Source organism: Ursus americanus, chromosome 19, assembly GCF_024610735.1.
Source record: "Ursus americanus isolate L20-20 chromosome 19, mUrsAme1.1.p, whole genome shotgun sequence".
NCBI classification, from domain to species: Eukaryota; Metazoa; Chordata; class Mammalia; order Carnivora; family Ursidae; genus Ursus; species Ursus americanus.
Window position 1 is genome coordinate 17804429 of NC_142145.1, and position 13421 is coordinate 17817849.

The 13421-nt window shown below is 37.7% G+C and overlaps 1 protein-coding gene across 2 annotated transcripts in view; it reads right to left on the reverse strand.

The window, feature by feature from the left end:
* WDR7 (WD repeat domain 7) overlaps positions 1–13421 on the reverse strand; it is a 346017-nt gene that overhangs the window by 59133 nt on the left and 273463 nt on the right. For both annotated transcript variants that reach the window (XM_045790167.2, XM_045790166.2), the window contains one exon: positions 6848–6947. In XM_045790167.2, the coding sequence (XP_045646123.1) occupies positions 6848–6947 (100 nt within the window). The remainder of the gene's footprint in view (positions 1–6847; positions 6948–13421) is intronic.

Consider the following 13421-nt stretch of genomic DNA (forward strand, 5'->3'; position numbering starts at 1 on the left):
ATAGATAAGTAATGAAGGGATAAGTAATATATGATATGCAAATGTGGGAGAATGAGAACATTCCAAACTACTTCTGTTGAAACCAAGAGAAACCACAAAAAATTATGCTACCTAACACATGAGAAATTGAAAATAAGAATAATAATAAAATGTTTGAATTACTGACTTAATCTTTTATATCTTAAAAGGATGAAGAAAACAGATGTGGAAAATTATATAGAAATAAAGTCCTTGAAAAAAATCCAGTGGTGGTTAATATGGGACTTTAAAATATATACAAACAGGTGGGCCAACAACTGAGATATACTGGCAGCTGAGAACACTGTACTTAAAAATTAGCCTAAAATTACTTTACTTAGAAAGATTCTAATATAGCAGTAATATTAAAAGTAGTATTTGTAATGATTTTTAAAAAATCACTGAAGAAAAAATATCAGTAGGACAACAGATTAATGGTATGGAAAATTAGGATAAATGAAAGAATATTAAATATAATTAGATGAGAACAGATCAGTAAGCATAATCTAGAAATCTGCTAATCACCTGATTTGATATTCTATTCATTCTACTTGTAAGATTAATCAAGTAGTATGGAAATAAGAGCAGCAAAGAAAACCATAAGAAAGAAATTGTAATAGCTCCACATGGTATGAAGTTTAATGTACAAGGGCAGGAGCGAACAGAATGAGGTTGACTAATTTTGTCTTATTTCACCAATGACTAAATAATAATCATGATGGCTAACATTTTTTAAGCCCTTACTATTGGCTGACATTGGCTTTATATATATTCTTTTAATCTTTCCACACAATGAGAGTTACTGTGTCCATTTTGTAGATGAATAAACTAAAGCAGAGAGAACTTAAGGACCTTGCTCAGGCCACAAAGCTAATTAAGGGCCTAGCAAGGATACAAACCCAAGTCAGTCGGGCTCCAGAATCTGCTCTAACACCGCCTTCTCTAACACGTAAGAGAAAATATATAACTTGCTAATTAATTTTAATATCAATTTGGTATGTTGCAAATACTATCAAAGAAATAATTGTAATTGATCTGAGCCAGATAAATGGGTACAAGTAAAGAATTTGAGAAGGCCATATAACTTACAGTGGATATAAGGGAATCAAAGGAAGGTCAAAGGAAAATAAAGTCAAAGGAAAATAAATTTCAATAGAATTATTAATGAAAACAGGGCCAATTTTCAGATTATCCTCAGCATTTTTGTTAACCAGGAGTGCCGTATATATTCAGTGAAGTCAAGACATTTCAATATAATCTAAAGACAAAAGTAATAGGAAAGGGGCATTTCCTGAAATTTTCACTGTGTTTGCAACGAATCATCCAACAGATATTTTTGAATGCTTCCGATCTATGTACATTGGGAGAGGACCATGATAGGGAACAACAGAGGATGGTATTATTGAATGAAACGTAGCTCAGAGGAGGAGGGGATTATTTATGATGATCAAAGCCAGAATCTCAAAGGCCTGAAGCACAAAGGTCAAGGGCCTAATTTAGTGTTAGCAGAGGTGGAAATGTGGATTTCAGGCATATTGTTAAGGAAAGTTGACTGAACTCAGTGACTGGATACAGATGGGTAAAGGACAAGGAGTAAGAATTGTGATGTCATTATATAATTGTGCCATTAACAGAAAAAGGTAGGTTAGAAAAGACGCTGGTAGAATGTAGGCTTAGATTTTCTAAAACACTGAATTTGAAACAATGACAAGAGAGCGAAATGGAAATGTCTAGCAGATAAAAGCCTTAGGGGCTGGAGTTTAGGCTGAGCCCAATTATAAGGTGACATCTGAAGTTCAATGCATCTAACCTACATAGAGTGAGGAATCTGTTAAGGCCAGGGGAACTCAACATGTGGGCTCATTACTTCTTATAGCATTAAGCTGTGTGATGGGTCACACGTCAGCATTCCAGAATTTACCTTCTGGTCTAGAATGGATTATAGCTAGACCTCAGTTGTCACAGTGCTATGAATACAATCAATCTTTGCTTCTATTTTTTCCTTCATTATCTGGCCTATGGCAGACCTGGTCATGGTCCACTACAGAAATATAGGTACCTTTCATGACTCATAAGAAAGAGGTTCTCTATGCCATTACTGAAAAGATATCCTATAAGATATCCCTTAGAAACAATCTGACAAGGTGTTTCTGACAAACCAAAATACAACTATGCCCAAAATTACCCATATATTTTTGATATAATTAAGGCACACTTTGTTTTCATTTACCACGTCATATAATGATTATATTTTTTACTCCAAAGACTCAGACTTATTTGATCAACATGTATTCTATTATGCATCCACCATGTTCTAGGCACTAAAAAGCAGGCTTCAAACGTGAGTTTTTTAAGGAACTTAAACTTTTCAATAATAAAGTTCTTTTAATAATTTGAGATTTAGATAAGACTTCTGCCACACTTCCCATCATACATCACTGCGGGTTTTGTTTTTTGAGCACTATGGAAAAGGAAGTATCTGTATTTACCCAAGTGATCAGATACCTCCAAGTGACGCGGTACAAACTTCGAGAGGAAAACTAGCTAACAGGAGCCCAAGAAAATCTCGCACAGAGCCAGCAGTTATTTATTACAAAGACTGTGTTTCAAAAAGATTGGAAAATCAGTGAGACATAATATCAAGTCTGCCAAACCAAAGGCAAATATTGCTAGAGGGAGGATTTTCATTGCTGATTTAACCACACACAAACCTGTAGCTCTAAGGATTCATGGAACTTAATTAGCCTGCTTATCAAGAACACTGCCTACCAACAAAATTTAAGTACTTCACAGGGAGTTACTTTTCTTTTTCTTAATTAAGCAAAATTCGAGTCAGGTATATGCCTAAATTGCTAGCAGCTGCCAGGTAAAAGCGAAGTCAGCAGCACAGCAGGATTTCTAACTAGTGAACTGCATCAAAGTTCTGATTTCCACAGTTGGTAGAGAGTCAGCCTAACACCACAGGCAAGAGCCGCCTTTAGGAAGGAAAAATCGACACATGGCGGAAGGCGGCCCTGCTTAACTTGTTCACCAAAGTGCTCCTCACTGACGACTGTGAACTGGCCCGAGTCTACAAACACTCTCATGTCTCACGTGTGACCTTTCTCGTTCTCTCAAATTCATGTCATTTCATTGCAATGTGATGTATTTCCAAGTTTATTTGAATATAATAACAACCAGCGCTTACTGAAGACAGCACTGTGTTAAGAATTTCACCTCAATTATCTTCTCACGCAAGAAGGGGCACTATTTCTATCACCGTTTATGGGGGGAAACTTTAGCTCAGACAGGCTGAGAAAGTTCCCCAAGGTTATGAAATTCACAAGTGGTGGAGATGGGATGCAAGCCACACAGTTTCTACTGCATTTTCTCCGATACATTACACTGCAGCGTTTTAACGGACTCGGCGGTTAAATTCACTACCTCTTCCTCCTCAGTGAGCTAAGGCACAGGTCAGCGCACTTTTTCTGTAAAGGGCCACACAGTAAATGTTTTCAGCTTTGCAGACCACGTTTGGTCTCTGCCGGCTACGACGACTCAATTCTGCTGTCTTGGTGTGACAGCACCACACGCAGCCCTCCAAGCAAGGAGCGTGGCTGTGTTTCAGCAGAACTGCATTACTGAAACAGGGGGCAGGCAGATCTGGGCAAGAGCTTGAGAACGCTTAAGTAAAATTCATGTTCCAGACAGATATGCATATTTATTCTGTGGCCTTGTATCATCTCCTACTGTGTTTGGGAAGAACAAGTAGAAAGAAAATGGATTAAAAAAAAAAGAAAAAGCAGCAGCCAATGCCAAAAGGTAAGGGAAAGGGATTTAGCGTTTCTATGCTATTCTTTACCAACCAATCTAGTAACGACGACAGGGAATCTACACGTCCTTCCTCCACTCCCTCAGTCCTGGGTTCTCTGCTTCCACTGGGCCCGTGGAATACGTATTCTCTCTGGCATCCGGGACAGACCACGGCAGATTTTCCCGTCAGCTGTGACTCTTGCGTACAGTGGTTATGTCTTATCTTTCCACCTAACTGGAACCCTATGCCCTAGAGTCCAGTGAATTTACTAATTATCCTCTCTACGTGTTTTAGGTCCTATCTCTGTCTTTGCTCATGCTAGAAAAATTGTCCCACTCTCTCTATTAACTGATTCCAACAGCTAATTTAGAAAATGCATTACTGCATTCCCAGTTCAAAATTCTTAGTCCTTGGATTCACCTCTAAGACATCATTGCTAAACATGCCAATTATGCTTGTGCATTGTTTCAACTGTTGACTCACTTATTTCAAATACTACAACACACACCACGGAAGAGTTGAGAGAATCCCCAAAGTGTCATGGTCACTGGCTAAAGCAGTTAAGACTGAGTTTAGAGATTTAGCTTCGTTTTCCTGTTCTGAATGATTAGAAGAAAAGGTAACCTTTACTTTCATACAGAGCTGGAAGGTAAAGGTTATTCAGTCATATAACACTAATTTGGGATATCAAAATCAAGAAGCTGAAGTAGACAAAAATCTGGGGGCACTAAAATGTCTAAATGCACTAAAATGATGGACAGGAAATAAAATGGACTATAAATGACATTACAAATTCCCGTTAAGAAAGAATGCATTTGATTAATAAGTGTATCTTGAGTAATTTAATTAAAAAGAACAAAATAGGGGCGCCTGGGTGGCTCAGTCGTTAAGCGTCTGCCTTCAGCTCAGGGCATGATCCCGGCGTTCTGGGATCGAGCCCCACATCAGGCTCCTCCGCTCGGCGCCTGCTTCTTCCTCTCCCACTCCCCCTGCTTGTGTTCCCTCTCTCACTGGCTGTCTTTGTGTCAAATAAATAAAATCTTTAAAAATAAATAAATAAAAATAAAAAGAACAAAATATTCAAATTATTATGTTCTTTGCATGTTCCCAAGACCTTCATTGAGGCCACTTAGGAGGAAGAAAACTGTCAAGAAATGTATAGTTCAGGGCAGTTCGGTACTCTGTCCTTCATTCTTAACTGCTGTTCTTCCTTCAGTCCTCTGGGTGACTTCACTGTGCTCCCAGTGCATCACGTTTCTCTCTGCTGGTGCCAACTGTGTCTTGTCCAGTAACAGTCTTCTCTCTGATTTCTACACTTCAATTTTAAAGAAGCTTAAAAAGGTCCCCCTGTTTTATTTATTTATTTTTTGGTCTTACCTTATCGATGTTTGTGATTTATTTTTTTAAGTCTCCTAGTAAAAATATACTCTAATTTTTAAAAACTGTCTTACCAAAATAGGTTCTGAAAATGCTATTTGAAGAATCTGTCCCTTTTAGGAGAAAATCATATAAGCAACATGGAACTTAATTTTTAAACAAGTATTTAGAGGGATTTCACTGCTCAAAGTCAGAGTTAAAAAAAAATATGGCCACCGATAAGGAGTTAATATCTTTAAAAAATTCACAGAAACAAAATTCAACAGTTACACAAGTACGGGAAATTGTGCATGCTCTATGCACTCACGCAAAATACACATTCACACATTAGAGACTGAGAAAGTTTGCATAAAGAAACGTGTTCAACATTCCAACAGTATCCCCTAAACTTGTCTGGCCCCTGAAATTTTTACCCCCAGCATCTGTTACCAGCTCTTAGAACTACTGTTTTCATGGAAAACAGCCAGGGAAGCTTTTGGAGAATTAATTAATAGCCTATTAAATTTAAGAGGCAGTTTAAAATTTTAGCTATATCCGTATGAATTTCTTCATATTCCTTCTGGAAATTTCTAATACAGTTGAATATATATTTATCTAATACAGTTGAATATAATTCCTAATATGGTTGACTAGATCAGCATTGATAAATGCTATAATGAAACATAAGAAGTTATGACTTGGAACTATTTATCAATGAGCACTATAAATTCACCATGATCACAGGGGAGCTTAGTCCTGGTTTTGCCATTTGTTAACAGTATGACCTCTGGTATAAAGAGATTTAAAGTCTCTCTCAGAGTTCTGATTCACTTATATCTAAAGTGGGGCCAGACTTGCCCTGTCTAACTATCTGGTACATCTTGAGAATCAAGTGATCAAGATGAAAATAAAAATCAAGAACAATTCTTCATAAACAATAAAGTGTTATAAAAATATAAAAAGAGTTATAAAAGTATAAACATAATATGTTATTTCATCGGTTTCTTTTTTAAACAGCCACACTAAATGCTGTTGTGGTTTTCTTTTTCTCTTGAACTCTGGCTAGAATGCTGTCTTAGAACTGCCAAATCCCTCATTTTACTTAGAAAAGTAATTTTTGGTTAGTCATTAATCATAATAACATATCATTAAACTTTTTTTTTTAGAAAATGCATGGCAGGGGCGCCTGAGCGGCTCAGTCAGTTCAGTGTCTGCCTTCATGTCAGAACATGATCCCAGGGTCCTGGGATCAAGCCTTGCATGACTCCCTGCTCAAAGGGGAGTCTGCTTCTCCCTCTCCCTCTGCCCCTCCCCCCTGCTCATGCTCTCTCTCTCTCTCTCTCAAATAAAATCTCTCTAAAAAAAAAAAGAAAGAAAATGCATGACAAAAATAGAATCAGAAAACTGTTTAAACGAAGAGACTTATTGCAAAGTAGCTGGCGAGCAGAACCACCTTCCTCTGGGCTCTATTATGAACCCACCCATGGCCGCCCTTCGATGCCAGTGAATAAAGACAGTAGGGGCTCTATATTCTTTGAGTCCTTCATTAAACTATTGATCCCTTTAGCATTATCCATAATGTTCCAGCAGCTCAGCATGTCAACTGGTGAAGTGCTAGTCTCTCACTCCTTTCAATAACTTCCACACTTTATGGAGAGGAAGTCACAATGATTTATTTACCTGACATTTTCCAGTCCGGATGTCGTACAGGGCCACTGAACCATGGCGAGCTCCAACTGCTATTCTGTGATTCCGCTCATAATAGCTGACCATGTAGAACCTGAATTGAACATTTTAACAACAACAACAAAAACAAAACAAAAACCCAGGTGAGATGACCTGCACATGGAAGTGGATAGAGTATATCTCAAAGACGGAAGTCAGCTCTGATATATACTTTTAAATAAATATATCTATAATTAATACATCGAGATTTTTCAGAACTGTTTCATTTTAGTAACTCCTAAAATCATCTGAAAGAAAAATGATGCAGAATACCACTTAGGCCTATTAATAATTCTTTTCAGTAGAAAACAACTTCATCATTATAAACACCTTTGAATTTTCAAGCAAGAAATAGGGTCAAATACAAAAAAGATTTAATATGAAAACTCAGTTTTGCTACAGTAATTATTATGCAAATACTTCTATTTAAACAGATTGGAAAAGATGAAAAGGCTTACATATTCAATCTAATTATGTTCTCACATTTTATTACAGTATTAAGGACTGAAACATACTTGCTAGCAGTTTATAAAAAGACTACAGTAATGTTATGCTTAAGTTCATATCAATAACTTAGAATGAAATTAGTAAGTTATCCATAAGAAAAAAGTTATCTGGCAAATTCCATAGATTTTCCATATTTACCCATTTATCTAAATGACAGCTGTGACTATACGTAGTATAAGTAAGCACATTTGGTGCTTATTTGGCATTACATGAAAATAAAACTGAGGGAGGAGGATTTGAAGGTTTTAAGAGGTTGATTTATTTTTATTTATTTCTCTTTTTTTGTAAGTCACTTTGCATGAGTGGATTAGGTATCTGAATTCCTGGTCTATGCCTTGCCATAATGATTTCATGGCCACCTGGCTAGAGCCTGGGAAGATATGAATAAAAATGATTAGAAGTGTAAACAAGGTATGATTTTATATCCCCAAAGAGTTTTGAATACACCTTCCCATTACCTAGTGCTACAGTCTCAGTATGAGTTGCCCAGATGAACAAGTGGCCTACCCTAAATATTTATGAGGATATTACATCAATTCTACCACGCATTCCTTGCTTTTTTTCTCTGTGGTGTCATACTACCAACTTAACTTTTCTGTTATTGCTTTTTTAAAGATGGGAAGGGGAGGTAAAGGAGATGACCGCAAGGAAGTATTTCTCTAATGCTTTCTTGAAATGGAGTAAAAAAACTACTACGTCATGTGACGACATTTCTGAAATTCTGGTAAGAGAGGCTGAGAGACAGACAAGAGGTTTAAATGTGAGTATTTTGAAACCAGAGACATTGTGATGAAGCCATCTGGACATGAGATGGCATTATGACATTCACACACATTTCATGAATCTGGAAAACGAGATACTCGGTTTTAAAACTTTTTGTTACTTATTAGCAAGTGGTGGATTCAGTACTTCTGTCCTATTCCTAAGCCTTACCCAGTAATGTGACTCCATTCCCTTCAGTGGAAGATTAATGCTTCATTTTTTAGTCGCCCGAGAGACACTACTTTAGGATGTCGTGCTGGTTTTGCGGTGCTGAGGCATGGGATGTTATTCAGTCATTACAGTGGTTTAAGTACTGGGCGTCACTAAACACCTATCTCTCCATCTATACACACAGAAGCACACGCAGTTGACTCCCAATTATGGTAACATACAACATAATATCTAACAAATGTGTCAACAAATATTTATTCTGTTCAGGTTAACAGCCACAGGAAAATAAAATTTCCAGAAGTATTTTTAAAATCTATTATTAAACTTTGCACAGATGTAGCTGTGATACTGCTGAAATCTGTCTGCAAGACGTGACTATAATTACCCCTCAAAACAAACCTGTGGTAAAATACATTTATGTGGACAAAATTTACTTAAACTAGAATTTTAAAAGTTTTTGTTACATTGGACATCTTCTTTGCTCTGGATATCAATCTCATCCTTCTATATCATCTAGAAACACCATAATTTATGGAAGAAAAAAAGATCAAATCTATTCTTGGTATCAAATCTTTAGTTTTTCTGAAAGGACCATATATTACAGGTCTGCATTTATCATTCTTTGCAATTTACTGCTAGAGTAATACTTCTAAACAAGATCTTAAACAATTCTGGACAGTGAAGGTCTTATGGCATGTTTTTATCTTTGGGTTTCTTGTTAAACTTTTTATTCCTTTAACAGTGTCTCTTTCAACAGAAGAAATCCATGGTACGTATGTGGTCACTTCACAAGTATCCACTCCGGGGATCTCTGCCGAGGGTTTCCAGAACCCACCATACCCCTAAACTACTCTTCTCCTAGAACTAGTTTTCCACTGAGGGACTGTCAAGATTAAGAATAGTGAGATGCATTACTTGCCCCCAGAGGTATCAATGGATTGAAGAGGAGGACCCACTACAGTTTTTAAAATTATTCTAGCTGTGACCTGATCCTACATGAAAGTCTTAAATTCCTTCAAAATTTGGGAGGGGGTTGTTCTCAGAGTGAGGACTGATGTGTGCTGAGTCTTCTAAAATGGTATTTCAGTCCCCAGTTCACTACGTTGATAACATGTCACTTGGGCAGCTTTCTTGGGTAAGAATCTGGTAAGAATCCTTTTATTATATTCAAATCAGAACAAGGATCTCCTCTACTTGGCCCATCACAAGGAAACTCTGCTGAGTTAGAGAGAACACTACCACCTAGGTATGTGAAAGAAGAATAAACTGGAATCTAGTAATGTTACAAAATATATTTCTTCCAGGGGTTGGGGTGGTCATCATCCCACTGATTCCACACTTTCATTACTGCCCACATGCAGCTGGGGTGATCCTTTTCAACCATTAATCAAATCACCTTTCTTTTATGTTCACAACCATCCTTCAAGACTCTTGTGATGTGACCCCATCTCTCAGACTTCATCTTCTCTCCCTCGGCTCACTCTGCTCATGTTACACTGATCTCCTTGTACTCTCTCGAATATGCCAAGAATGTTTCCACTTTGGAGCTTTAACACTTGCTGCTCCCTCCGCTTGAAAACCTCATCTGCCTGATATCTCCATGGCTTGTACCCTCCCTTCATTTAGGTCTCTGTTCCAAGGTGATCTTGACAAAGATCTTCATGGGCCATCTTATCTAATATAGCAGCCCTTCCTCCATTATTCTGTAGTCCATTATCCTATTTTTTCTTATTGTACTTAACCATCTCTGATATTAAACAATATTTTGTTTATAGCTTGTTTCTCTCCACCAGAGACTTTATCTTTTGTTGAATGTATGAATACATAAATGTGGTCCAGATGAGTAGTACAAAGTAATGTGGTAATAAGTTCAAACACTATGCCTATCCTCCACTGACTAGTGTATAAACTATGCAAAACATATCCATTTTTAAGACCAATGAATATTTTTATAGGGTCTAAGATAATAATTGAGATGACGAAACAAAGGAAACAAAAACTGTCAAAAAAGTTCGGCAGAAATCAAGAAACAGAAGTCAAGCAGCTGCCATGATCCCTCTAAAAATATATTTTTAATTGAGACAAACAACTGCAGATTTATGTGAAATTATCTGTAAAGGTCCTGTGACCTGGGTATGTTAGCATGAGGCTGACAGTTACACAATGGAAACTATTTAATTACACCTTAGGGACCTACAAAAGATGACTTGAACTAAAATGCAAGAAGGCAAATATAGTCTAAATAATGATGTATACAAGAAAGTATGTATTTTTGATACAAACATTGTTATGGAAATAAAAATTATGCTAAGAATCTGCCAGACATATCACCACACATAAATGTCAGTGAACATGGTATTATCACACAAAACATAATTAAAAGAAATAACAACTTAGCAATCATCAGTAAACACTGGAAGAGGTCATTTCTCCAAAGCCGCATCTGTGACTTCAACTGTTCAGGACTAAGTCACAATGGGGTGTCATCCACCCCACAAGGGGTGTGAAACACAAATGTAAATTGAGTGCAGGATCCTGGAGCAAATCACTTTGCTTGCGAGTCTGCCAAGCACCCAGTGCCTGAGTCTCTAAATAACTTTGGTACTCTATTTATAGTCTCCTTTAAATAGATGACCTTTTTATCTTTATTAAAAATGGCCTTCAAAGAAGAGAGCACTGACGTGAAATTTAAAAGTCAATTTGGAAACACATAGGAAAAGGAAACACCTAACTCTCGGCAAAAATATGATTTGGGAGGAACACAGAAACCTGTAAAATCACTTTCTTAACTCTCACTTTGGTACTTCCTTTCCAATGACCTCAGGATGTTAAGTTACTAGGGTCTTATCATATCCTTGAGCATTAAAAAGCAGTAAGAAACACTCTTCAATAATCCAAAATTAATCTTCAGGTTAACACGAAACCATCTCAAATCTAAGGATGTCGAATAGAATGTATGGAATATGACCATTTACAATTTAGAACCACTTACAATTCGCTAACGACACTTGCAGCTAACATCTACTGAGTACTGACTGTGTGTCAGGCACTTCCCCCAGTACCTGGCACATGCATTTTCATAAGCAACTGAGATATTGGGATTATTGAGTGGCTCCTAGAAATTCGTGATGTTGATTTAAAATGGTTCACAAACTTCTGACTCCTTTTTTAAAAAAGGTATCAAGGCAATATGTACTTGTAAAAAACTCAATATGTATACAGTAAAAAGTCCCCCCTCGCCAAGGATTGACTACTGTTAACAATTTGGTGGAACTTTTGAGAGGTTTTTCTAATTCTGATTACACAAATGGTATCGTGTTACACATATTATTCTGCCACTTTCTTTCCTTCTCTCAGCACTTCATGAAATATTGCCCCATGTCAGTATACATGATCCCATGTCATTCTTTCTCATCCCTGCATTGTACTGCTGTGTCTGAATATTCCTTTATTTAACTATTCCCTTCCTGACAGTTCAGTTATACTGCATATGGATCCTTCTATATATCAGTGACTGTTTCTGTAGGTTAGGAATCCCCAAAGCGAGATTCTGGATTAAAGTATACATACATTTTTAGTTTGATAGGCAATGCCAGTTTACCTTCAATTCCCACGAAAAGTAAAAGAGTGCCCCCAGTTGGTATTACCAAACTTTCTACCTTTTTCACCAACACAAGAGAAAAAAATGGTTATCACATTTTTATTTTAATTTGCATGAAATAACTGTTTAGATTGATTCATTCAGTTACACTCTGCTGGATATGCATGAAGGTTTCTTTATTAATGTAAACAGAAATTATTTAAAAACTAATCGACACTCTGCATCCCTGTACTCATCGTGCATTCTAGATGAGGGCTGAGATGCCTCAACATCCACAACATGTTCCCAATCGCCCCAAAAAAGACTGGAGCCCTGAACACAGGCAAACCTGCTCTGTGGGAGAGAACAGATAGGCCTGACCACAGGAGGTACCACTGGCAGCACCTGCCCCAAGCCCCGTGCTGGCCAGGAGGAGGCGCCAAAGAGTTCTTCTGAGGGCCACCACGGGAGGGCTAGGAAAACAATGAAGAATAGGTTTTCAAAGCACTGCTTTTATCAAGGGGGGGGGGCCCTCTGTAAATCAGGAGGTACTCTCTAGAACGTGCTCCTACACTGCCCCCAGAACTCCAGGTCTCCATGCTGCTCATGTGTTTGCAAGATTTATAGGTGTGAAAAGTGGCTTTGGCGAAGGCACCAGTTCAAGGGGACCTGGGGTAGTTTTTGGGAGATGTGAGCAGTAAAGGGTGCGTAAATGTTTTCTATAAGTGCTTCTTTTTAGTGGAGGGCACCAGTTCAAAAGATAAAAAGGAAAAACCCCTCATTCTGGGATGGTGATAGATACTGGTGAATTCATCTGAAAGTCCCCACCTCCCGTTCAGCCTCTTGTAAACTTTTAAGAGTCAAGAGAGATCTCCTGAATAACACTGTTAAATATTTAGCAGGTGAATTATATCCCTTCCGAAAGAACTTGTTATGGGCACACTGTATCCGGGGTATTACAACAAGAACTGCAAACACTTCCTAGGTTGTACAGGGAGCAGAATTTCCAGAAGGAAAAGACATGCAGTGCATGTTAAGGAGGTATTGTATGGTGGCTGGGAAAGAGTTCTTACTGCCTGGCTCTGCCACTGAGTAACTGTGTGACCTGGGCGAGTTACTTGCCTATGCCTTGGTCTCCTTATATGAAAGCAGGAACAGTAAGAGTACCTATTACGGTTGTTGTGAGGATTAAAGGAGCTAAGACATGCAAAGTACTCAGAACAGTGCCTGGCCCACGACAAACCCTTCCTATAGTGAGTACACACACACTTCAGCAGCTAGCATCACTATCACCATAACCAGCATCATCTGCACCTCTGAAGATACGCTACAGAAATAATCAATCAGATGTGGTTAACGTGCTGTTTTCCTAGGGCAACTAAGTGCTATCAACTGCTAATAAATAAGGGAAATGAATGCCCCCAAATATTTTATATTCATTTCTTAAATACTTGTGATTTGCAAATATAACCTGATAATAATCGCAAATTATTTTAGTTTCAGCTTAAT